The sequence below is a fragment of the Amblyraja radiata genome, chromosome 22 (assembly GCF_010909765.2).
Source record: "Amblyraja radiata isolate CabotCenter1 chromosome 22, sAmbRad1.1.pri, whole genome shotgun sequence".
Taxonomy (NCBI): Eukaryota; Metazoa; Chordata; class Chondrichthyes; order Rajiformes; family Rajidae; genus Amblyraja; species Amblyraja radiata.
The window spans coordinates 37,975,113-38,000,378 of NC_045977.1; the positions used below are offsets into that span (position 1 = coordinate 37,975,113).

General features: G+C 48.4%; 1 protein-coding gene across 1 annotated transcript in view; it reads right to left on the reverse strand.

Annotated features, from left to right (window-relative positions):
* Positions 1-9,502: 9,502 nt before the first annotated feature.
* LOC116985955 (putative sodium-coupled neutral amino acid transporter 10) overlaps positions 9,503-25,266 on the reverse strand; it is a 44,741-nt gene continuing 28,977 nt past the window's right edge. Inside the window, exons 6-12 of the mRNA XM_033041093.1 lie at positions 23,552-23,676; positions 20,747-20,849; positions 16,104-16,286; positions 14,181-14,292; positions 11,451-11,557; positions 10,534-10,681; positions 9,503-9,766 (exon numbers count right to left, since the gene is read on the reverse strand). Of these exons, the coding sequence (XP_032896984.1) occupies positions 9,741-9,766; positions 10,534-10,681; positions 11,451-11,557; positions 14,181-14,292; positions 16,104-16,286; positions 20,747-20,849; positions 23,552-23,676 (804 nt within the window). The 3' untranslated portion in view covers positions 9,503-9,740. The remainder of the gene's footprint in view (positions 9,767-10,533; positions 10,682-11,450; positions 11,558-14,180; positions 14,293-16,103; positions 16,287-20,746; positions 20,850-23,551; positions 23,677-25,266) is intronic.

A 25,266-nucleotide genomic window follows, 5' to 3' on the forward strand; every position in this document is an offset into this window, starting at 1 on the left:
TAAATTAATCAGTTTAGGATATTTTAAAAGAAAATTCTAACCTCAGGGAGCTAATGGGAGGACGGGAAGCCTAGCAGTGCAGGTGCATTTATCAAATCCATCTGTATTTTTCCGCCCACTATTTCGCAGATAATAAACTCAATTTAGTGTCGTTTAGAGATACAGCGCGGAAACAGGCCCTTCGGCCCACCGAGTCCGCGGCCGACCAACGAAGATCTGAAGATTTCGGAGAAAACCCACGCAGGTCACGGGGAGCACGTACAAAGTGCGTACAGACAGCACCCGCCGTCGGGATCGAACCCGGGTCTCCGGCGCTGCAAGCACTCTAAAGCCCCTGTCCCACTTAGGAAACCTCTGGAGACTTTGCGCTCCACCCAAGGTTTCCGTGCGGTTCCCGGAGGTTTTTGTCAGTCTCCCTACCTGCTTCCACTACCTGCAACCTCCGGCAACCACCTGCAACCTCCGGGAACCAAACGGAAACCTTGGGTGGGGCGCAAAGTCTCCAGAGGTTTCCGTTCAGGTCTCCTAAGTGGGACAGGGGAATTAGGCAGCGACTCTACCGCTGCGCCACCGTGCCGCTCAATGCAATGTTAGAACAATTAGATTTACCTGCAACTCAGTTGGCATGTTGCTCAAATCGTGTTCTTCAGGAAGTAATCTCATCACTGTACCAGCCTACAATTCAAACCACTGTTAATTGGTGATGATTGAAACTAATTGTCTCAATGGCTGTCGCGATGCTTTGGCGTTTGTGGCTTTTCTGTCTGTCGTCATAGTGACCTGCGCATGTGGACCCACAATAATTGTTTGACATCTAAGAAATAAAAAAGCCCATGTGTTGTTCTCATTTGAACTTTAATTTACCCGCAACGCTTTATTCAAGGCAACGAAATGAAACTGCTTTCATTCATTTGCTCTACATCACCGTCTATATCTCTCGTTTCCCTTTCCCCTGACTCTCAGTCTGAAGAAGGGTTCAGTTTAGGTTAGAGACACAGCGCGGAAACAGGCCCTTCGGCCCACCGAGTGCCAGCGACAAACGATCCCTGCACATTAACACAATCTTACCTACACACACTGGGGACAATTTACATTTATACTAAGCCAATTTACCCACACGCCTGTATGTCTTGGGAGCGTGGGAGGAACCTGAAGATTTTGGAGAAAACCCACGGTCGGGATCGAACCCAGGTCTCCGGAGCTGCAAGCGCTGTAAGGCAACAACTCTACCACCATGCCACCCTGACCCAAAACATCACCCATTCCTTCTATCCAGTGATACTGCCTGTGGCGCTGAGTTTCTCCAGCATTTTGTGTCTCTCTATATAGCCCCGTCCACATCTCTCGTTTCTCTTTCCTGGCTCTCGATCTGAAGAAGGGTCGCCTGTTCCTTTTCACCAGAGATGCTGCCTGACCTGCTGAGTTACTCCAGCATTTTGTGTCTATCTCTGTTTTACTAGACTGCTACTGCAGAGACATCTTTAGATTCCACCGACTGGAGTTTTGAATCTGCGTTGTTCCAAATTTCAAACGTGCTTGAAAACGTTCCGTGGAATGATTTCATAAGGCCACAAGGTCATAAGTGATAGGAGCAGAATTGGGCCATTCGGCCCATCAAGTCTACTCCGCCATTTAATCATGGCTGATCTATCTCTCCCTGCAAACCCTAGTCTCCTAAACTCATTCTCCTGCCTTCTCCCCATAATATGTGGCAACTGCGGTTGTTTAAAGTGCTTTATCAATAAAGTTATTATATTATTATTATTATAATCTCTGACACCCGTACTAATCAAGAATCTATCTACCTCAGCCTTGAAAAATGTCCACTGACTTGGCCTCCACAGCCTTCTGTGGCAAAGAATTCCCCAGATTCACCACCCTCTGACTAAAGAAGTTCCTCCTCATCTCCTTCCGAAGGAAATGCCCATTAATTCTGAGGCTGTGACCTCTGGTCCTAGACTCACCTACTAGTGAAAACATCCTCTCCACATCTTCTCTATCCAGGCCTTTCACTATTCGGTGAGTTTCAATGTGTCCCCCCCCCTTCCCCTCATCCTTCTGAACTCCAGCGAGTACAGGCCCAGTGCCGTTAAACGCTCATCGTAGGTTAACCCGCTCAGTGAAAGCACAAACTGCAAACGCTTTGAGGTCCTCAGTGAAGAGGGGAGGATGTCTCCATATTTAGTCTCTCCGTCCTGAATACTGAAACTGTTGGGAGGTGGAATTGAAGAAAACGAGTGGACAGGTGAGATAATGAAATGAGACAGAAACTTGAAGGAACCTTATGAGGTGTAAGAAGCAATTAAAAATGACAAGTGGATGACATGATACAATTTCATTTAATCAAAATTATATATCATTCCCAGCTCATTGCTGCCAATTTGCAGACTGGAGCATTCATACGCAGGCTTCAGTTCCAGCCTGTGGGGTGGTGTCTTCTCATGCAACATGAAGCCGTATCTACTTCTCTACATCGACGAGACCAAGCGCAGGCTCGGCGATCGTTTCGTTGAACACCTCCGCTCAGTCCGTCTCCACCAACCTGATCGCCCGGTTCCTCAGCACTTCAACTCCCCCTCCCCCCATTCCCAATCCAACCTCTCAGTCCGGGACCTCCTCCATTGTCAGAGTGAGGCCCAGCGCAAATTGGAGGAGCAGCACCTCATATTTCGCTTGGGCAGTTTACACCCCAGCGGTATTAACATTGACTTCCCTAATTTTAGATAGCCCTAGCTTTCTCCCTCCTTCCCCTCCCCTTCCCAGTTCTCCCACAATCCTACTTCCTTTCTTTCCCCCCCCCCCCCCCAAATAAGTCCGAAGAAGAATCTGGACCTGAAACGTCGCCAACTCCTTCTCTCCATAGATGCTGCCTCACCCGCTGAGTTTCTGATAGAGTTTTGATAGGCTTTTGTTTAGTTTAGTTTAGAAATACAGCACGGAAACAGGCCCTTCGGCCCACCGGGTCCGTGCCGACCAGCGATCCCTGCACACTATCCTACACCCACTAGGGACAATTTTTACATTTACACCAAGCCAATTAACCTTCAAACCTGTACGTCTTTGGAGTGTGGGAGGAAACCGAAGATCGCTGAGAAAACCCAAGCAGCCCACGGGGAGAACGTGCAAACTCCGTACAGACAAGCACCCGTTGTCGGGATCGAGCCCGTGTCTCCGGCGCTGCATTCGCTGTAAGGCAACACCTGTACCGCTGTGCCACCGTGACTGCCCCTTAACTGGTGTGGAATCAAGTTAGGTTGGTGGATCTAAGGTTTAAGGAACAGCAATGATCGAAGGACATGGGTACAAGGAGCTGTACTCTTGATAGAATGCCACAAGCCTTTACTGACCAGACACTGAATGAGCTCAGACCATGGACCATCAACGCAACAGACCAAACACAAACACTAAGTGCTGGAGTAACTCAGCGGGTCAGGCAGCATCACTTGGAGAACATGGATAGGTGACGTTTCTTTCTTTAGACTTTGGACATACAGTGTGGAAACAGGCCCTTCGAGCCACCAAGTCCGTGCCGACCAGCGATCACATCGCACACTAGCACTATCCTACACACACTGGGGACAATCTATAGTTTTTACTGAAGCCAATGAACCTACAAACCTGCACGTCTTTGGAGTGTGGGAGGAAACCGGACCACCTGGAGAAAACCCAGGTGGGTCACGGGGAGAACGTGCGAACTCCGTACAGACAGCACCGGTAGTCAGGACCGAACCCGGTACTCTGGCGCTGTGAGGCAGCAGCTTCTACCGTTGGGCCACCGTGACGCCCATTTCGGGTGTGGACTGGATCCTTCTCCAGACCAGACTAGTCCTGGTGGTGACACAAAACGCTGGAGTAACAGGCAGCGTGTCTGGGGGATGAAGGGGTGGGTCAGGGATCTCCTCGGCCGATCTTCCTCCGGCGCGCTTTTCCTTTTGAATCTCTCCGGCCCGCTTGAAACCGAGCCGAGAACTCCAGCTGCATTAATAATTCAGGATGTTTAGCGTGTTAATGAATAAATCTAAGCAGCCCACGCAATGTGCTCAATCCGTAAAGTAGGTGGCATCACTTCGATGCTTCCCACTGTGGTTATAGATGGCTTACAGTTGACGGATATTCATTCCGTGCTTTGTAGATTTTCACTATTCAAATCCAACATTTGGGGGAAAAAAAATGTCAGTCTCTGTACCTCTTTGCAGAATATACATTTTGGAAATCCAGCAGCTTAAGTTTACAGAACAGTGTAACGATGGGGCCAGCACAGTGGAGCATATCATCGTTACTTGTTTACATATCTTTCATTCATTGTTCTTTATCTCTCCACATCACATAGAAACATAGAAACATAGGCCATTCGGCCCTTCGAGCCTGCACCGCCATTCAATATGATCATGGCTGATCATCCAACTCAGTATCCTGTACCTGCCTTCTCTCCATACCCCCTGATCCCTTTAGCCACAAGGGCCACATCTAACTCCCTCTTAAATATAGCCAATGAACTGGCCTCAACTACATTCTGTGGCAGAGAATTCCACAGATTCACCACTCTCTGTGTAAAAAATGTTTTTCTCATCTCAGTGCTAAAAGATTTCCCCCTTATCCTTAAACTGTGGCCCCTTGTCCTGGACTTCTGTCTGAACTCACCGTCTATATCTCTTGTTTCCCTTATCCCTAACCAGTCTGAAGAAAGGTCTCGACCCGAAACATCACCCATTCCTTCTCTCCGGAGATGCTGCCTGCCCCATACTCTACATTCGATATTAACTTCATACAAAACAAGCAGCCAGGAGGATCTCCTTGTGGTTGAGCAGCATCTGTGAGGGAAATGATTTTTTTAAAACATTTCGAGATCAATCGAAGAGATAAAACACATGGAATGCCAGAAATTCTCAGCAGGTCAGTCAGCATCTGTGGGAAGGGAAACAGGGAATATTTTGGTTCAAGGGCTGAGTGCAATTCTGACAAAGGCTTGACAGGGACTTCCCATTCAACTACAAACCCTTGGGATAGAACTGCCAGTGCTACTAATAGACTCCTCCGCCTTGCAGAGCTGGTCCTTACCTTCAGATTTCGTGTCGAACTGCAAACCTGGACGCCTTTGCAATTGTGGGAGGAAACCGGAGCACCCGGAGAAACCCCACTGGGAGAAGGATCAAATTCCACAACAGACAGACAGCACCCGAGCTCAGGATGGATGGAACGCGGGTCTCAGGCGCTGCCAGGCAGCAGCTCCACCCGCTGCGCCACCATGCCGCATGCAGGTGCAGCAGGCAGTGAAGAAAGCGAATGGTATGTTAGCATTCATAGCAAAAGGATTTGAGTATAGGAGCAGGGAGGTTCTACTGCAGTTGTACAGGGTCTTGGTGAGACCACACCTGGAGTATTGCGTACAGCTTTGGTCTCCAAATCTGAGGAAAGACATTCTTGCCATAGAGGGAGTACAGAGAAGGTTCACCAGACTGATTCCTGGGATGTCAGGACTTTCATATGAAGAAAGACTGGATAGACTCGGCTTGTACTCGCTAGAATTTAGAAGATTAAGGGGGGATCTTATAGAAACTTACAAAATTCTTAAGGGGTTGGACTGGCTAGATGCAGGAAGATTGTTCCCGATGTTGGGGAAGTCCAGGACAAGGGGTCACAGTTTAAGGATAAAGGGGAAATCTTTTAGGACCGAGATGAGAAAAACATTTTTCACACAGAGAGTGGTGAATCTCTGGAATTCTCTGCCACAGAAGGTAGTTGTGGCCAGTTCATTGGCTATATTTAAGAGGGAGTTAGATGTGGCCCTTGTGGCTAAAGGGATCAGGGGGTATGGAGAGAAGGCAGGTACAGGATACTGAGTTGGATGATCAGCCATGATCATATTGAATGGCGGTGCAGGCTCGAAGGGCCGAATGGCCTACTCCTGCACCTATTTTCTATGTTTCTATGTTAATGGGATAACAAAAAGCTGACACCTTTGGTAAACATTTGATGGGTCATCATACGGATCAAAGATCCCTCGGCTTAAAATAATATCACGTGCGTGTCTTTAGGGGGAAAGCAACTCATCGGTCTCTGGGGCAGCTGCAATGGTTGAGATTATATAGCAAACACAGGCTATGTTTGTTGAGTTCCAATAAACAGGTCCTGCTTGCAGCTTCCCACCTCCAGCTCCTGCATAATACATATGAATCCACTAATAAATGAATGTGCTTGGAGCAATTTATGCATCACCCTAGTTATTCAGAGTGAAGATAGCAAACTAATGTAAATAAGAACCGCTTCTCATCCCAAGATGTGGTGTTAAGCATATGCATAAAACGGGTATGGAGTCATCATTAATACCTCCATCTGTTTAGATTTGTTTTTTGTTTTAGAGGTACAGTGCGGAAACAGGCCCTTCGGCCCATCGACCAGTGATCCCCGCTCACTCACACTATCCTACACACACTAGGGACAATTGTTACATTTATACACCGAGCCAATTAACCTACAAACCTGCACGTCTTTGGAGAGTGGGAGGGAACAGAAGACCCATGAGCAAACGCACGCAGGCCACGGGGAGAACGTACAGACTCCGTACAGGCAGCACCCGTAGTCAGGATCGAACCCGGGTCCCTGGTGCTGTGAGGCAGCAACTCTACCGCTGCGCCACCGTGCCACCCACCGCATTCGTACATCCAAATATACTCACACTGCAGATTCTTGATTAGTAATAGTGTCAAAGGTTACGGGGAGAATGGGGATAGGAGGGAAAGATAGATCAGCTATGATTGAATGGTGGAGGAGATTTGATGGGCCGAATGGCCTAATTCTGCTCCTATGTCTTATCCATATTCTCCACAGGTGCTGCCTGACCAGCACTTTGTGACTTTTTCAGAAGGGCCTACCTGCTCCACCAGCTTCATGTTTCTGCTGTCGATGTCTTCTAAGGGGCGGCTCGGTGGCGCAGTGGTACAGTTACTGATTACATCACGAGGGACGCGGGTTTGATCCTGACCACGGGTGCTGTCTGTACGGAGTTTATACGTTCTTCCCGTGACCTGCGTGGGTTTTAGACAATAGACACTAGACAATAGGTGCAGGAATAGGCCATTCGGCCCTTCGAGCCAGCACCGCCATTCAATGTGATCATGGCTGATCATCCCCAATCAGTTTTCTCCAGGTGCTCCCGTTTCCTCCCACACTCCAAAGACGTACGGGTTTGTAGGTTAATTGGTTTTGGTAAAATTGGGAATGTCCCTAGTGTGTAGGATAGTGCTCCTGTTTCCTCCCACACTCCCCGATGGATGGGGCGATCGCTGGTCGGTGCAGACTCGGTGGGCTGAAGGGCCTATTTCTGCGCTGTATCTCTGAAGTCTAAAGTTCCAGGTATGCTTCTTTCAGTGACCACCCTTTCTTTAGCAATTAAAGTTGAAATATAATTTTGCAATGGTAATCTATGAATATTTTATAACCATGCCATCGCTGGTAATATATCATAATGCTTCAGCCTGAGGCAGCTGCTCAATGCTCCCAGTTTATGATTTGATAACATTGCGTTTTGCCAGAAACCTTGTCTCCAATGCCCTGTCAGGTTCATGTAACATCACCCGCTTCTACGTATCAAAGAAGAGCAGAATAAATTTCCTGTTGTCCACGTTAAAATACCTCTCAACAAATGCCGCTAAGAAGAGACGATCACCTTGGAATATGGACCATTGCAATAGGCAGTCTTGCCGTGTGGGATCTCGCTGTGTCGTTTAATGCCCGTGATGTGATCAGGAACAGATGAGAGGTGGAGAAAAAAGCTGGAGAAACTCAGCGGGTGAGGCAGCATCTATGCAGCGAAGGAATAGGTGACGTTTCGGGTCAGGACCCTTCTTCAGACTGATGTGGGGGTGGGGAGGGCGGGAAGAAGAAAGGAAGAGGCTGAGACAGTGGGCGTACGTACAGAGTTCGTACGTTCTCCCGTGGCCAGCGTGGGTTTTCTCCAAAACCTTCAGTTTCCTCCCACACCCCAAAGACGTGTAGGTTTGTAGGTTAATTGGCTTGGTGTAAAATTGTCCTTAGCGTGTGTAGGATCGTGATAATGTGCGGAGATCGCTGGTCAGTGCGGACTCGGTGGGCTGAAGGGCCTGTTTCTGCACTGTATCTCTAAACTAAACTTTCAAGGCACTTATTGAAACTGTTTTCTTGAAGATTTACAACATTGTGTTATGGTTCTTCATTCATTTTTGGCTAATACTGTAGGACATAAGTTTTTACTTCCAATATGCATCATAGGGATAAATAGTGCATCTCATTCTAGGCACATGGATATGAATGAATGAATATGTTTATTGGCCAAGTATTCACATACAAGGAATTTGCCTTGGTGCTCCGCCCGCAAGTGACAACATGACATACAGTGACAGTTAAGAATGTCACATAAAACATTAAACAATAATAATAAAACATTATCGCTTAAGCATGTGAATTAAATAAAATACCAGAGCAAAGGGAGGCTACAGATTTTTAGCTGTTGAGTAGAGCAACTACTCGTGGATAAAAACTGTTTTTATGTCTGGCTGTGGCAGCTTTGACAGTCCGGAGTCGCCTTCCAGAGGGAAGTGATTGAAAGAGTTTGTGGCCAGGGTGAGAGGGGTCAGAGATGATCTTACCCGCTCGCTTCCGGCCCTTGCAGTGTACAGTTCGTCAATGGGGGGAAGGTTGCAGCCAATAACCTTCTCTGCTGATCGGACGATTCGCTGCAGCCTCCAGGTGTCGTGCTTGGTGGCTGAGCCAAACCAGATCATGATGGAGAAGGCGAGAACAGACTCTACGATGGCCATATAGAATTGGGCCATCATTGCCTGTGGCAGGCACACAAAAATGCTGGAGAAACTCAGCGGGTGCAGCAGCATCTATGGAGCGAAGGAAATAGGCAACGTTTCGGTCCGAAACCCTTCTTCAAACCCTGTGGCAGATTGTGCTTCCTCAGCTGCCGTAAGTATACATCCTCTGTTGTGCCTTTTTGACTATGGAGTCGATGGTAGCCACCCACACTTAAGGTCCTTGGAGATGATGGTTCCCAGGAACTTAAAAGACTCCACAGATGTGACTGCGGTGTTGTTGATGGTGAGTGGGGTGAGGGGAGGGGAAGCTCTCCTGAAGTCTACAATGAATTCCACTGTCTTAAGAGCATTGAGCTCTAGGTTGTTGCGATGGCACCAGGACATCGCAACAATTGGAAATAGTCCCTAGGGTGTAGGATAGTGCTAGTTTGCGGGTCGGCGCGGATTCGGTGCGGCCAAAGGGCCCGTTTCCACGCTGCATCTCTAAAGTCTAAAGTCTGACAGTTCCTTCCAGTCCTTCCAGTCCTTCTCAATAATCAATCAATCAATATTTATTACATGTCATTTGAACCTCAGTGAGGCTCAAACGAAACTCCGTTTCCACAGCCATACAAACAAAGACAATTTCCTACACACAATTCAATTTACAAAAACATCCATCACAGTGGACCCACTGCGATGGAAGGCAAAGTCTTTTCTCTCCCCTGTTCTCCATTTCTCTCCCGATGTCGAAGCCCCAGGCGGGCGATGGCGAGTCCCACGGCCATTTTAGGCCGCGCCGGGCGATGTACGGCCCCGCTCCCGGTCTCCGTCACCTCACGAGAAGGAGTGACCGGTGTGGAGGAGATGGGCAATTTCTCACACTGCAATTCTCTCGTTCAACTCCTCCACTGAAGTCTTGCTCACATTCGCCAGTTCACTTGAAGGGGTCAGTTCCGTCACTTAATTTCCTGTATTATAGGGGTGGCCTGGGAAGAGAGGTAAATGTTAGGTGTACTTTCAGAGTTAGCGTGCCGGATTTCAGATCCCCGTAGCCCGACCCCACTGGTCAGGACTCCAGGACACGTTGATCTTCACTTAGTATTACAGCCGAATCATTCAAGGGTAACGTGAAAGGCAACTCCTCACAAAGGCACAGTTGTACTTGGCAAGGTGCAATAGGGCTGCACGTCAACAATAATAATAATAATAACTTTATTTATAAAGCACTTTAAACAACCGCAGTTGCCACAAAGTGCTGTACATGAGAACTCATGGACAAAAAGTTATTACAAACCATTAAAAACCGTAAAACGAAGGACTAAAAAACAGTAAAAATTAAAAGACATTAAAAGCACTAAGAACAGGAGCAATGTCTCAGCCAGTGTCGAAAGCCAGAGAATAAAAATGAGATTTTAGGGAGGATTCGAAGATGGACAGTGAGGGGGCCTGTCTGATGTGCAACGGCAAGGTGTTCCAGAGTGCCGGAGCAGCAACAGAAAAGGCTCTATCCCCTCTGAGCTTCCGCTTGGATATTTTAAGGCAGTGATAGATAGATTCTTGATCAGTACGGGTGTCAGGGGTTACGTGGAGAAGGCAGGAGAATGGGGTTAGGAGGGAGAGATAGATCAGCCATGATTGAACGGCGGAGTAGACTTGATGGGCCAAATGGCCTAATTCTGCTCCTATCCGTTATGATCTTATGATCTGCAACCCAAGCTAAACGTGTGAATGGAACACTGAAGATGTTTCTTACCCTTGGTCGTGTTGGCCAGGTGTACGTTCACCTTTTCTATGGGCACGATGGATTTTCGTATTGGTTGTTGCAGCAATTCCATCGCAGTTAAGTTGGAGATGCTGGACGCCCGGATAAGGAGGAGAATTACTCCCATTCCTAAAATTACCTGCAAAAACCAGGATGTACATCAGGCACTTCCAGATACATCGATACTGTCCACCCGAAGCACTTCGGACTGAGCAATGAGTTCAGGCTTAAACCGCCATAGAGTCGTAGAGTGTGGAAACAGGCCCTTCGGCCCAACTTGCCCACACTGACCAACATGTCCCATCTACGCTACTCCTGCTGCGAGTAAGATAGTGCTGGTGTACGATGTGATCGCAGGTCGGTGTTGACTCCGAGCCGTAGGGCCTGTTTCCACGCTGGATCTCTAAACAAAACTAAATTAAATAAAACTCAAGGAAATGAAAGGAAACTCAATTTAATAAGTGATAGGAGCAGAATTAGACAATAGACAATAGGTGCAGGAGTAGGCCATTTGGCCCTTCGAGCCAGCACCGCCATTCAATGTGATCATGGCTGATCATCCCCAATCAGTACCCCGTTCCTGCCTTCTCCCCATATCCCCTGACTCCGCTATTTTTAAGAGCCCTATCTATCTCTCTCTTGAAAGCATCCAGAGAACCTGCCTCCACCGCCCTCTGAGGCAGAGAATTCCACAGACTCACCACTCTCTGTGAGGAAAAAGTGTTTCCTCGTCTCCGTTCTAAATGGCTTACTCCTTATTCTTAAACTGTGGCCCCTGGTTCTGGACTGAACCCAACATCGGGAACATGTTTCCTGCCTCCAGCGTGTCCAAGCCCTTAACAATCTTATATGTTTCAAACGTTGTGATCGAGGAAGCGACTGGAGTGAGTGAGTGAGTCAATACTTACTCGTCCTCTGAGGGTTCCTCTGCGTAGTTTCTCAGAAATTGCAGACGGAGAAATGAAACAGATGACGCTGGCCATTGTGGAGCCCATTACAGCTAAGACCGTCTGCACTGAAAGACCAAACACAAGACACCGTGACTCCGGGCACCAGAGGGAGCACATGCTGGAGTATGGAGCAAATATTATAGAGCAGAGCGAGATGCGCCGCTTTGCGAAAAAAAGCGTAGTATGACATGGGTATGACATGTCGCCATTTTAGTGAGCTGCAATTTACACATAATATTAATAAAATTTACAATAACATTAACTAAATGTGTGAAGTGATAGATGCTGTATAACACACTTTTCCCTACAACACTGATTACACCAAAGATACTAGAGGAGCATTGCCCGCTGCCTCGGGAGCACAGACACTTGAGGCTCCCCCGCCGGCTGCCTTCATCTGGTATCGGGGGGGACCGAGAATCAGTCCTGGATCAATTCAGGAGTGGGGGAAACGTCCTCTTCCCCCACAGATACTAGAGGAGCCTCTAGTATCTTTGCTTTTCCCTGCGACCTGATGTAAGAGCAGATTGTAGAACTGTGGAGTCCGTCCCCGCTACCAAAGATGTGGCGTTTGGCATCAACAAATGGCGGCCGTGACGTTCCGTTACGTACTACACGTCCAGTCCATTGGATTTCGGAGGAGTGGTCTATCTTGCTCTGCTCTATAATCTTTGGTATGGAGTGCAAAGACAAACTTTTCAAGAGAGAGTTAGATTTAGCTCCGAGAGCTGACGGAATCAAGGGATATGGGGAGAAAGCAGGAACGGGGTACTACTGATTCTGGATGATCAGCCATGATCTTATTGAATGGCGGTGCTGGCTCGAAGGGCCCAATGACCTACTCCTGCACCTATTGTCTCTGTTTCTTTTGTCTATGTTTCTAACTGCTGGAGGAACTCAATAGTCCAGATGAAGTGTCTCGACCCAATAGATCGATTTTCTAAAGATAGACACAAAGTGCTGGAGTTACTCGCCGGGTCAGGCAGCATCTCTGGAGAGCAGGACTAGGTGATGTTTCTCAGGTCGGGACTCTTCTTCAGACTGATTGTGGGGGGTGGGGGGGGGGGAGTGAGTGGGGGGGGAGTGGGTGGGGGAGGGAGTGGGTGGGGTGGGGGGGGGGGAGTGAGTGGGGGGGAGAGTGGGTGGGGAGGGAGTGGGTGGGGGGACTGGAAGCAAGAAAAGACGGGACAAATCTGGGCCGCAACAGGTGACATCAGGCAAGGTGGTTCCCTGATCAAGACCAAATGTTGGAGTAACTCAGCGGGTCAGGCAGCATCTCTGGAGATGAGGAATAGGTGACGTTTCGGGTCGAGACCCTTTCTTCAGACTGGCCGGCTGTTGGCTGCAGGCGGTGTCATCCCAAGATTTTCACCGCGATGTAACCCTCTTGGGATCACACCGACCCAGCCAACAATGGGAACTGTCTGATGTCTGAAGAAAAGTCCTGGCCTTCTGTGGCGACAAATTCCACAGATTCACCACCCTCTGACTAAAAAGCCTCTTAAAAGCCACTCATTACAGGGTTAGACAAAAATGCTGGAGAAACTCAGCGGGTGAGGCAGCATCTATGGAGAGAAGGAATAGGTGACGTTTCGGGTCGAGACCCTTCTTCAGACTGATGTGGGGGTGGGGGGGAAGGGCGGGAAGAAGAAAGGAAGAGGCGGAGACAGCGCACTGTGGGAGAGCTGGGAAGGGGAGGGGAAAGAGGGAGAAAGCAGGGACTACCTGAAATTGGAGAAGTCAATGTTCATACCGCTGGGGTGTAAACTATCCAAGCGAAATATGAGGTGCTGCTCCTCCAATTTGCGGTGGGACTCACTCTGGCCATGGAGGAGGCTCAGGACAGAATGGTCGGATTGGGAATGGGAGGGGGAGTGGAAGTGCTGAGCCACTGGGAGATCAGGTTGGTTATTGCAAACTGTGCGGAGTTTCTCCAGCATTCTTGTCCACCTTCGATTTTTCCAGCGGCTGCTGTTCTTTCTTAAACATTCTGGGGTTAAAGTGACTCAGTTTAATGCCATGTCAGCACCTCCAACAACACTGTATTATCTCCTCAATCGCCAGCCAGAATTGTGTGTGCACGTCTCATCACACCAGTTCAGCAGATAAGATCTTATAGAGGTGTATAAAAAATCATGAGAGGAATAGATCGGGTAGATGCACAGAATCTCGGGCCCCAGAGTAGGTGAATTGTGGACCGGAGATCATAGGTTTAAGGTGAAGGGGAAAAGATTTAATAGGAATCTGAGGGGTGACTTTTTCCACACAAAGGGTGATGGGTGTACGGAACAAGCTGCCAGAGGAAGTAGTTGAAGCTGGGACTATCCCAACGTTTAAGAAACAGTTAGACAGGTACATGGATAGGAGATCCTTCGCTCCATAGATGCTGCCGAAGCCGCTGAGTTTCTCCAGCACTTTTGCCTACCCAGGTACATGGATAGGACAGGTTTGGAGGGATATGGGGCAAAACGCAGGCAGGTGGGACTAGTGTAGCTGGGACATGTTGGCTGGTGTGGGCTAGTTGATTCCCAGCCGTATCACTCTAAGTGTTCTACCAACAATGCCATAGCTGGCATCAAGGAGCAAAGACACACGCTCAAGGCAAAGAAATGACTGACAAGGGATAGAGAACACAGCGCTCCTTGCATGTGCGAATACTTGTAGTTGCCACGCCACTGCGGTACATACCATCGGGCACCAGGACACCCATCACCATGGTGCTGAACACTATCATCACTGTGCACGTTACATGTCGATGGAAGGGCATGTCACCGCTCACTGAGAAAGTGCCATCTTCCTTCTGTAAGATAGATAAAGACTTCATTAGTTTCAGCCTATTTCCTTCGCTCCATAGATGCTGCCGCACCCGCTGAGTTTCTCCAGCACTTTTGTCCACCTTCGATTCTCCAGCATCTGCAGTTCCTTCTTAAACATCATTAGTTTTTGTTTAGTTTAGTTTAGTTTAGAGCTACAGCGCGGAAACAGGCCCTTTGGCCCAACGAGAGAGAGAGAGAGAGACCCACACACCCACACACCCACACACACACACACACACCCCCACCCACACACCCACACACACACACACACACACTCACACACACACACACACACACACACACACACACACACACACACACACACACACACACACACACACGGGACAATTTACATTTATACCAAGCCAATTTACCTACAAAGTGTGGGAGGAAACTGAAGATCTTGGAGAAACCCCACGCAGGTCACGGGGAGAACGTACAAACTCCGTATAGACAGCGCCCATGTTCAGGATGGAACCCGGGTCTCTGGCGCTGTGAGGCAGCAACTCTACCGCTGCGCCACCAGACTGCCCTGTTTTATTTTACATTATTGTCATGTGTACCGAGGTGCAGTGAAAAGCCTTTGTTGCATGCTATCAAGTCAGCAGAATGTTTGTATATATTTATATTATGGTATATGGACACACTGATCTGTTTTGTAGTAAATGCCTACTATGTTCTGTGTGCTGAAGCAAAGCAAGAATTTCATTGTCCTATACAGGGACACATGACAATAAACTCACTTGAACTTGAACTTGAAAGATAATACATGATTATTCTGGAGACTAATACTTGTATAGTCTGGAGACCCTTCTTCAGACTATACATGCTGGTTTAGGCACAAACTGCTGGAGTAACTCAGACGGTATCTCTGGAGAACATGGAGAGGGTTAGTCTGAAGAAGGGTCTTGACCCGAAACGTCACCCATTCCTTTTCTCTGGAGATGCTGCCTGACCCGCTGAGTTACTCCAGCTTTTTGTGTCTATCTTCGGTGTAAACCAGCATCTGCAGTTTCTCTCTACACGAGTTACTCCAGCACTCTGTGTCTTGTTTTAGTGTTTTCGTTGGCTGTGAATACTGCAATGAAGTTTGGGTGTGGGAAGGGTTCGGTTAAGATTATAGAGGTAATCATTGCTTTACAGTTTAATGGCACTGGTGATCAGTGAGATGCAAGAGAATATATTGAGCTGGAGAGTACTGCTGTGTGGGAAGCATTCGCGATTGCTTGAGTGAGCTCTGGATAGATTTATCTGTCCGTTCACCTTTACAACAGCCATAACTGGTGTATGTAGCTCAGCGTATCCTTTTGAACGAATGTGCTGACCTTCGTTAAAAAGGGTAAATGAAAGAAAACAAGTGCAACACTTTGTTTGAATCTAGTTTAGTTTAGAGATACAGCATGGATAACAGGCCCTTCAGCCCATCGAGTCCATGCCGACCAGCGATCACCCACACACAAGCTCTATCCTACACACTAGGGAGGATTCATAGAAGCCAATTGACCTGCAGACTGGAAAAGGGCCCCGACCTGAAAACCTCACCCGTCCATTTTCTCCAGAGACGCTGCCTGGCCCGCTGAGTTACTCCAGCACTTTGTGTCTTTCTTGGGTGTATCGCAGCATCTGCAATTCCTTTCTACGCCACATGCGGATCTGCAATGTCATCGGAGTGGGGGAGGAAACCTGAGCACCGGGAGGAAACCCACTCGGACACGGGGTGGAACGTGCAAACTCCGTACAGACAGCAGCTCAGTCTCGTTCGTTCATTCTTCTTCCATTTGCTGGACGCACTAACCTGCTGTTCGAAGAGGAGCGTGTTGATGGCCTGGCGGCAGGGCAGAATGATGAGAGGGAAGCTGGAGGTGAGGGACACCAGGAATATGATCCGTATCCCATCCGTCACCAGGCTGGGCGGGAGAGCAGCAAGGATGTCCCCTTTGACAGACCCGGTGTATGCCAGGTAGCCGCTTAATCCCACCTGTTTGTAGAAAACAGAGAATAACATCACATCACATCAAGAATGAGCGGAGGAAAGAACTGCAGGTGCTGGTCTAAATCGAAGATAGACACAAAATGCTGGAGTAACTCAACGGGACAGGTAGCATCTCTGGAGAGAAGGAATGGATGACATTTTGGGTCATAGAAATATAGAAACATAGAAAATAGGTGCAGGAGTAGGCCATTCGGCCCTTCGAGCCTGCACCGCCATTCAATATGATCATGGCTGATCATCCAACTCAGTATCCTGTACCTGCCTTCTCTCCATACCCCCTGATCCCCTTAGCCACATCTAACTCCCTCTTAAATATAGCCAATGAACTGGCCTCAACTACCTTCTGTGGCAGAGAGTTCCAGAGATTTACCACTGAAAGGTCGAGACCTTTCTTCAGACTGAGAGTCAGGGGAGAGAGAGAGGCACAGAGATAAGGAAGTGTAAGGTGTGAAAATGAGACATAAAAGGGGATGAAAATGTAGCATAGATCATTGTTTGGTACGCAAAAATGCTGGAGAAACTCAGCGGGTGCAGCAGCATCTCTGGAGCGAAGGAAATAGGCAACGTTTCGGGCCGAAACCCTTCCGGGTTTCGGCCCGAAACGTTGCCTATTTCCTTCGCTCCAGAGATGCTGCTGCACCCGCTGAGTTTCTCCAGCATTTTTGTGTACCTTACATAAATAGTAATTTGACATAAAAGGAATATAAAGAATTAGTCTCAGCAATTTTTTACTGTTAAGCCCGAATGATTGATTGATCGAACTGATTGCTCGAAACGATCGATTGAAAGACACAGTATGGAAACAGGCCCTTCAGCCCACTGAGTCCATGCCATGCCCGTTCACACCAGTTCTGAGTCAGGATCAAATGCAGAATGATTTTTTTTTTATACTAAAGATAGACACAACGTGCTGGAGTAACTCAGCGGGTCAGGCATCCCTGGAGAAAAAGGATGGGTGATGTTTCAGGTCAGGACCCTTCTTCAGACTGTACAAATGTCATCCATCCTTTTTCCCCCCAGAGATGCTGCCTGACGCTATGAGTATAGCCCAGCGTCTGAAACTCCTTGTTTCTACATTTTCCTGTTTTTTTATATTATACACTTTGAGAACAAAACTGAAAAAAATGTTGATTATATATATTCATTAATCATTAATCATTTTTCATTCATTGTAAAGATAAAGATGTTTAAAATGGCTTTCACAAGATTATTGATTTATTTGAGAGATACAGCATGGAAACAGGCCCTTCGGCCCACACCAACCATCGGCCACCCATCCACACTAGTTCTATGCTATCCCACTCTCACATCCACTCCCTACACACTAGGGGGCATTTAACTTACAAACCCGCACGTCTTTGTGATGTGGGAGGAAACCGGAGCACCCGAAGGAAACCCATACGGTCACCGGGAGAACGTGCAAACTCCACAAAGACAGCAGTGGAGGTCAGGATCCAACCTGGAGCACATTTTATAATAGGTACACAAAATTGCTGGGGAAACTCAGCGGGTGCAGCAGCATCTATGGAGCGAAGGAAATAGGCGACGTTTCGGGCCGAAACCCTTCTTCAGACTGATGGGGGGTGGGGGGGGGAGAAAGAAGGAAAAGGGGAGGAGGAGGAGGAGCCCGAGGGCGGGCGGATGAGAGGGTGGGAGGAGACACCTGTATCTCCTCCAACCTCATCTACTGCATCCGCTGCTCTAGATGTCAGCTGATTTACATCGGGGAGACCAAGCGTAGGTTGGGCGATCGTTTCGCCGAACACCTCCACTCAGTCCGCAATAACCTACCTGAACTCCTGGTGGCTCAGCACTTCAACTCCCCCTCCCATTCCCAATCCGACCTCTCTGTCCTGGGTCTCCTCCATTGCCAGAGTGAGCAACAGCGGAAATTGGAGGAACAGCACCTCATATTCCGTCTGGGGACCTTGCGTCCGTATGGCATTAACATTGAATTCTCCCAATTTTGCTAGCCCTTGCTGTCTCCTCCCCTTCCTTAACCCTCTAGCTGTCTCCTCCCACCCTCCCATCCGCCCGCCCTCGGGCTCCTCCTCCTCCTCCCCTTTTCCTTCTTTCTCTCCCCCCCACCCCCCATCAGTCTGAAGAAGGGTTTCGGCCCGAAACGTCACCTATTTCCTTCGCTCCATAGATGCTGCTGCACCCGCTGAGTTTCCCCAGCAATTTTGTGTACCTTCGATATTCCAGCATCTGCAGTTCCCTTTTGAACACATTTTATAAAATACAGTTTGGGAATATGGGTCTAATGAGGACAAATGGGATTAGCTTAGATGGGGAGTCTTAGTTGGCATGGACTAGTTGGGCTGAAGGACCTGTTTCTGTGCTGCATGACTCTATGACTCATTACCACCAGGGGGCGCTGTTGATGGCAGGCTCGCCAACAGTCTGTCTGTCTTTTTGTCTTTTTTGTGTTATTTTTAGAGTGTTTTAAAAGTTTGTTTTAATGTTCTCTGGTTTGTTTTATGTGGTGGGTGGGGGAGGGGGTCGTGGGGGGGGGGTCGGGGGAAACTTTTTTTCAATCTCTTACCTTGGAGATGCGATTATTTTCCGGATCGTATCCCCGGTCACTCTGCGGCCTAACATCATGGAGCTGGCAGCCTTGCTCGAGACTGACTTTGAGCCCCACCGTGGGGCGTGGACTTACCATTGGAGCCTGCGATCCCTTGCCTGGGGTCGACGCTCCAAACGCAGCCCACAGATTTCACCATCGAGGAGCTCGCAGTCTCGGGTAGAGACCGTAGATGTCGGGAAGCTCCAACGACACAGAAGGTATCGACCAGCCCCGACCCCAGGGTACGATCGCTCGGCGCGGGGGAGCCGAAATCCCCCCCGATGCGGGAGCTTGATCGCCCCGACGCGGAGGGCCCGAACGCCGCCGGCTACAGGAGCAAGATCGTCCCGTCAATGGAAGGCTCGAGGCCCCCGACCGCAGGAGGTCAAAGTAGGGAAGAGATTGAATTTTTTTTCACCTTCCATCACAGTGAGGAATGTGGAGGAGTCACTGTGGTGGATGTTCATGTTAAAATGTATTTTGTGTATTCGGTTGCTTTTAATTGATATGACTGTATGGCAAATGAAATTCCTCGTATGTTGCAAAACATACTTGGCTAATAAAGTATGTACGAGTATGAGTCAGTATGAGCATGATTACAAAACACAGTTGTGTGTCGAGCATTCAGGGAGTGTCACACTGTGTTTTGGAAAACAAATGTTAAAAGGTGCTTAGCCCAATAGAATAGCAAATGATCACATAATGTAACCTCAGGGAAGGGGAAGAGAGTAATATCCAAGGCCTCGGCTAATCTTAATTGTCTGACAATTTTGTCTGTCAGGGGCTATGGGGAGACGGCAGGAGTATGGGGTTGAGAGGGAAAGATAGATCAGTTTCGTTTTAGTTTAGTTTATTGTCACGTGTACCGAGGTACAGGGAAAAGCTTCTGTTGCGTGCTAACCAGTCAGCGGAAAGACAATACATGATTACAATCGAGCCATTTACAGTGTATAGATACATGATAAGGGAATAACGTTTAGTGCAAGGTAAAGCCAGCAAAGTCCGATCAAGGATAGTCCAAGGGTCACCAAAGAGGTAGATAGTAGTTCAGCACTGCTCTCGGGTGGTGGTTGGATGGTTCAGTTGCCTGATAACAGCTGGGAAGAAACTGTCCCTGAATCTGGACTCAGCCATGATTGAATGGCGGAGTAGACTTGATGGGCCGAATGGCCTAATTCTGCTCCTATAACTTATGAATTTATGAATATTATTGTATGTCTGTGTGGGATGTTTTGTGATATTTTGGGACTGAAGGTTGGGCAAGGCACCATTTGCTCGTCTATGCCGTGAATACCTGACCTGATCCCGGCACAATGTTGAGTGGCATTCCTTGTGGAATGAAATCCTGGCAAGCTGTCTTCTGGAGCCAAATTGATAGTTCCCCCAGCAGAAGAATGAGGGTACGTAGAATCTCATCCCTCTGCACATAGAAACGTACAGAATAGCGAAAGGCTTGGATAGAGTGCATGTGGAGAGGATGTTTCCACTGGTGGGAGAGTCTAGGACCAGAGGTCGCAGCCTCAGAATTAAAGGACGTTCTTTTGGGAAGGAGATGAGGGGAAATGTCTTTAGTCAGAGGGCGGTGAATCTGTGGAATTCTTTGCCACAGAAGGCTGTGGAGGCCGAGTCAGTGGATATTTTTAAGGCAGAGATAGATAGATTCTTGATTAGTGCGGGTGTCAGAGGTTATGGGGAGAAGGCAGGAGAATGGGGTTAGGAGGGAGAGATAGATCAGCCATGATTGAATGGCGGAGTAGGCGTGATGGGCCGAATGGCCTAGTTTACTCCTATCACTTATGACCCTATGACCCGAGGCTATGTGAACGCACAGGCCTTGCCAACAGTCTAGACATCGCATGAATGTAGCATCACCTACCATGGCATAAAACGTAACCACAATGATGTTTGCGTACTTGAATGCTCCGTTCATCTGCTCCACTGACTTTCCTCGGAAATTGAAGTATATCGGAAGCACGAGTCTATAATATAAAGAAAAAAGTTATCTGATGCAAACTTGAATTCCTTTTCTCCGGAGATGCTGTCTGACCCGCTGTTACACCAGCAAATATTACTTTTGTGCAGGAAGGAACTGCAGATGCTGGTTTACACCGAAGACAGACACAAAATGCCGGAGTAACTCAGCGGGACAGGCAGCATCTCTGGAGAGAAGGAATGGGTGACGTTTCGGGTCAAGACCCTTCTTCAGACTGAGAGTCAGGTGAGAGGGAAACTAGAGATATGGAAGGGCGAGGTGTGAAAACATCAGATCGAGGCAGACGATGATCAAGGAAATGTAGAATGGTTCATTGTCAGCTGAGGGGAAGGTGACAACGTTGCCTATTTCCTTCTCTCCATAGATGCTGCCTCACCCTCTGAGTTTCTCCAGCATTTTTGTCTCCCTTCGATTTTTCCAGCATCTGCAGTTCCTTCTTAGAGTGTTTTCTCTGGAATCCCTGATGTTGAGGGGAGACCTGATAGACGTGTATAAAACTATGAGAGGCATGGATGGGGTAGACAGCCAGAACCTTTCTCCCCCCAGGGTCAAGATGTAGAAGACTAGAAGGCATACAGTGGCTTTCAGGTGAGAGCGGCAACGGTTACAGGAGACGTGTGGGGCATTTCTTTACACAGGGAGCCTGGGTGGTGATGCAGGCAGATATGATGGTGGTATTGAAGAGACTTTTAGATGGATGCATGTATATGCACGGAATATCAGAATTAAAGGGCGCTCTTTTAGAATGGAGGCGAGGAGGAACTTCTTTAGTCAGAGGGTAATTAATCTTTGCCACAGAGGGCTGTGGAGGCCAAGTCAGTGGATATTTTTAAGGCAGAGATGGACAAATTCTTGATTGGAACGGGTGTCAAGGGTTACAGGGAGAAGGCAGGAGAATGGGATTAGGAGGCCGAGATCAGCCATGATTGAATGGCGGAGTGGGCTCGATGGGCCGAATGGCCTTGTTCCACTCCTATAAGTAGCTCCAGAAATAGTGGATGCATTAGTAATAATCTTTCAAAACTCTTTAGATTCTGGAGTAGTTCCTGAGGATTGGCGGGTAGCAAACGTAACCCCACTTTTTAAGAAGGGAGGGAGAGAGAAAACGGGGAATTACAGACCAGTTAGTCTAACATCGGTAGTGGGGAAACTGCTAGAGTCAGTTATTAAAGATGGGATAGCAGCACATTTGGAAAGTGGTGAAATCATTGGACAAAGTCAGCATGGATTTACAAAAGGTAAATCATGTCTGACGAATCTTATAGAATTCTTCGAGGATGTAACTAGTAGCGTGGATAGGGGAGAACCAGTGGATGTGGTGTATCTGGACTTCCAGAAGGCTTTCGACAAGGTCCCACATAAGAGATTAGTTTACAAACTTAAAGCACACGGCATTGGGGGTTCAGCATTGATGTGGATAGAGAACTGGCTGGCAAACAGGAAGCAAAGAGTAGGAGTAAACGGGTCCTTTTCACAATGGCAGGCAGTGACTAGTGGGGTACCGCAAGGCTCAGTGCTGGGACCCCAGCTATTTACAATATATATTAATGATCTGGATGAGGGAATTGAAGGCAATATCTCCAAGTTTGCGGATGACACTAAGCTGGGGGGCAGTGTTAGCTGTGAGGAGGATGCTAGGAGACTGCAAGGTGACTTGGATAGGCTGGGTGAGTGGGCAAATGTTTGGCAGATGCAGTATAATGTGGATAAATGTGAGGTTATCCATTTTGGTGGCAAAAACAGGAAAGCAGACTATTATCTAAATGGTGGCCGACTAGGAAAAGGGGAGATGCAGCGAGACCTGGGTGTCATGGTACACCAGTCATTGAAAGTGGGCATGCAGGTGCAGCAGGCAGTGAAGAAAGCGAATGGTATGTTAGCTTTCATAGCAAAAGGATTTGAGTATAGGAGCAGGGAGGTTCTACTGCAGTTGTACAGGGACTTGGTGAGACCACACCTGGAGTATTGCGTACAGTTTTGGTCTCCAAATCTGAGGAAGGACATTATTGCCATAGAGGGAGTGCAGAGAAGGTTCACCAGACTGATTCCTGGGATGTCAGGACTGTCTTATGAAGAAAGACTGGATAGACTTGGTTTATACTCTCTAGAATTTAGGAGATTGAGAGGGGATCTTATAGAAACTTACAAAATTCTTAAGGGGTTGGACAGGCTAGATGCAGGAACATTGCTCCCGATGTTGGGGAAGTCCAGGACAAGGGGTCACAGCTTAAGGATAAGGGGGAAATCCTTTAAAACCGAGATGAGGAGAACTTTTTTCACACAGAGAGTGGTGAATCTCTGGAACTCCCTGCCACAGAGGGTAGTCGAGGCCAGTTCATTGGCTATATTTAAGAGGGAGTTAGATGTGGCCCTTGTGGCTAAGGGGATCAGAGGGTATGGAGAGAAGGCAGGTACGGGATACTGAGTTGGATGATCAGCCATGATCATATTGAATGGCGGTGCAGGCTCGAAGGGCCGAATGGCCTACTCCTGCACCTAATTTCTATGTTTCTATGTTTCTATAACTTGTGAGCGTGTGATACGGGTCACATTCAGGCAAACGAGACTGGCTTAGCTTGGCACGATTTGGGCGTGGATGGTGGGGATGGAAGGGCCTGTTTGTGTGCTGTACCGATCGAGGGATGGCCAAAGTCAGCAAGGTCGGTGTACCGTCCCGCCGTCACTTACGGGTGACCACAGAATGAGGTAGCGAGGATCGGCAGACACTTGGTGACCCCAGACCAGTGCCACAAGTGGACCTCGTCCCAAGTCAGCCCGCCAGACAGCGCCAACCTCAGGCAGTTCACCACCAGCTGGAGATGAAGCAAAGCAGTGTCACATCAATTCATCAGATCAGAATCAGGTCAGATCAAAATGCCGTCTATTGTCATTTAAACACAAGGTTCAAACGAAATTACGTTCCCTGCAGTCATAACAACAAAAAAACCAAGACACACAATTAAAACAATTCCACACAAACATCCATCACAGTGAATCTCCAAACCCCTCCTCACTGTGACGGAAGTCTTATCTCTTCCCTGTTCTCTGTTCTTTATCCTTCTTCTCCCGCAGTCAAACAGTCAAACTGCTGCGTCGAGCTGATCGAGGCTTTTGATGTTAGAGCCCCCCACGGCGGGCGATGGTAAGTCCCGCAGCCGTATAAGCCGTGCTGGCGATGTAAGGCCCCACTCCGGGTCGATTGAAACCCCTCGATTCCGGCAGGAGCAGTCGCCGTTGCGGGAGCTCCGAAAAGCGGTCTCCCACTAGGGACCCGCGAGCTCCCGATGTTACCGTCCACAGGGCCTGCAGCCGGAGCCGCCGAAGCTCCGAAGTCGGGTCGCAGCCGCGCGCCACCACAGCTCTCCGCGCTCCGAAGTCGGCCAGCTCCGCGACTGGAGCCCCAGGTCGATTCCGATTGGAGGCTGCCGGCTCCACGATGTTAGGCCCCAACAACAACGGAGACTCGACAGGGAAAAGGTTGAGTTCCCGTACAGGGAAGAGATTAAAAAGTCTCCCCCCCCTCCCCCACCCACCCCCCCCCCCCCACATATAAACAGTTAAAAATTAAATAAAATTAAAACCAAAAACATATACCTAACAGGACAAAAAGAAAAGACAGACGGACTGCAGACGAGCCGCCGCCACTCAGATCATCGTCATAAAATCATAATTTCATCTATTCATAAGTTATAGCAGCAGAATTAGGCCATTCGGCCCATCAAGTCTACTCCACCATTCCATCATGGCTGACCTATCTTTCCCCTATCAACCCCATTCTCCTGCCTTCTCCCCATAACCTCAAAAACCTTCCAATCTCCACCTCAAAAGTATCCACTGACTTGGCCTCCACAGCCGTCTGTGGCAAAGAATTCCCCAGATTCACCGCCCTCTGACTAAAGAAATTCCTCCTCATCTCCTTACTAAAGGTACATCCTATTATTCTGAGGCTGTGGCCTCTGGTCCTAGACTCTCCCAACTAGTGGAAACATCCTCTCCACATCCACACTCTCCAGGGAACGAAATCAGGGCATGATTTTTCCGGCATGCTGATTATAGCCTGCGTTTATTCCAGATCTATGGGAATATTCCATCAATATAGACCAGGAAGTGACACTAACACGATCCAACACACTAGGGGCGATTTACAAATTTACCAAAAGCCGAGTAGGCCACAAACCTGCACGTCTATGGAGTGTGGGGGGGAACCGGAGCACCCGGAGAAAACCCACGCAGGTCACTCTATACAGACAGCACCCGTGGTCAGGATCGAACCCGGGTCCCTGGCGCTGTGAGGCAGCAACTCTACCGCTGCGCCACCGTGACGCCCTGTGGGGGGGGAGCGCCTGCTACAGGCCCGGCTCACCGCTGCGAGGAGATAAGATTGTTTGATGAACTTCTGAAAC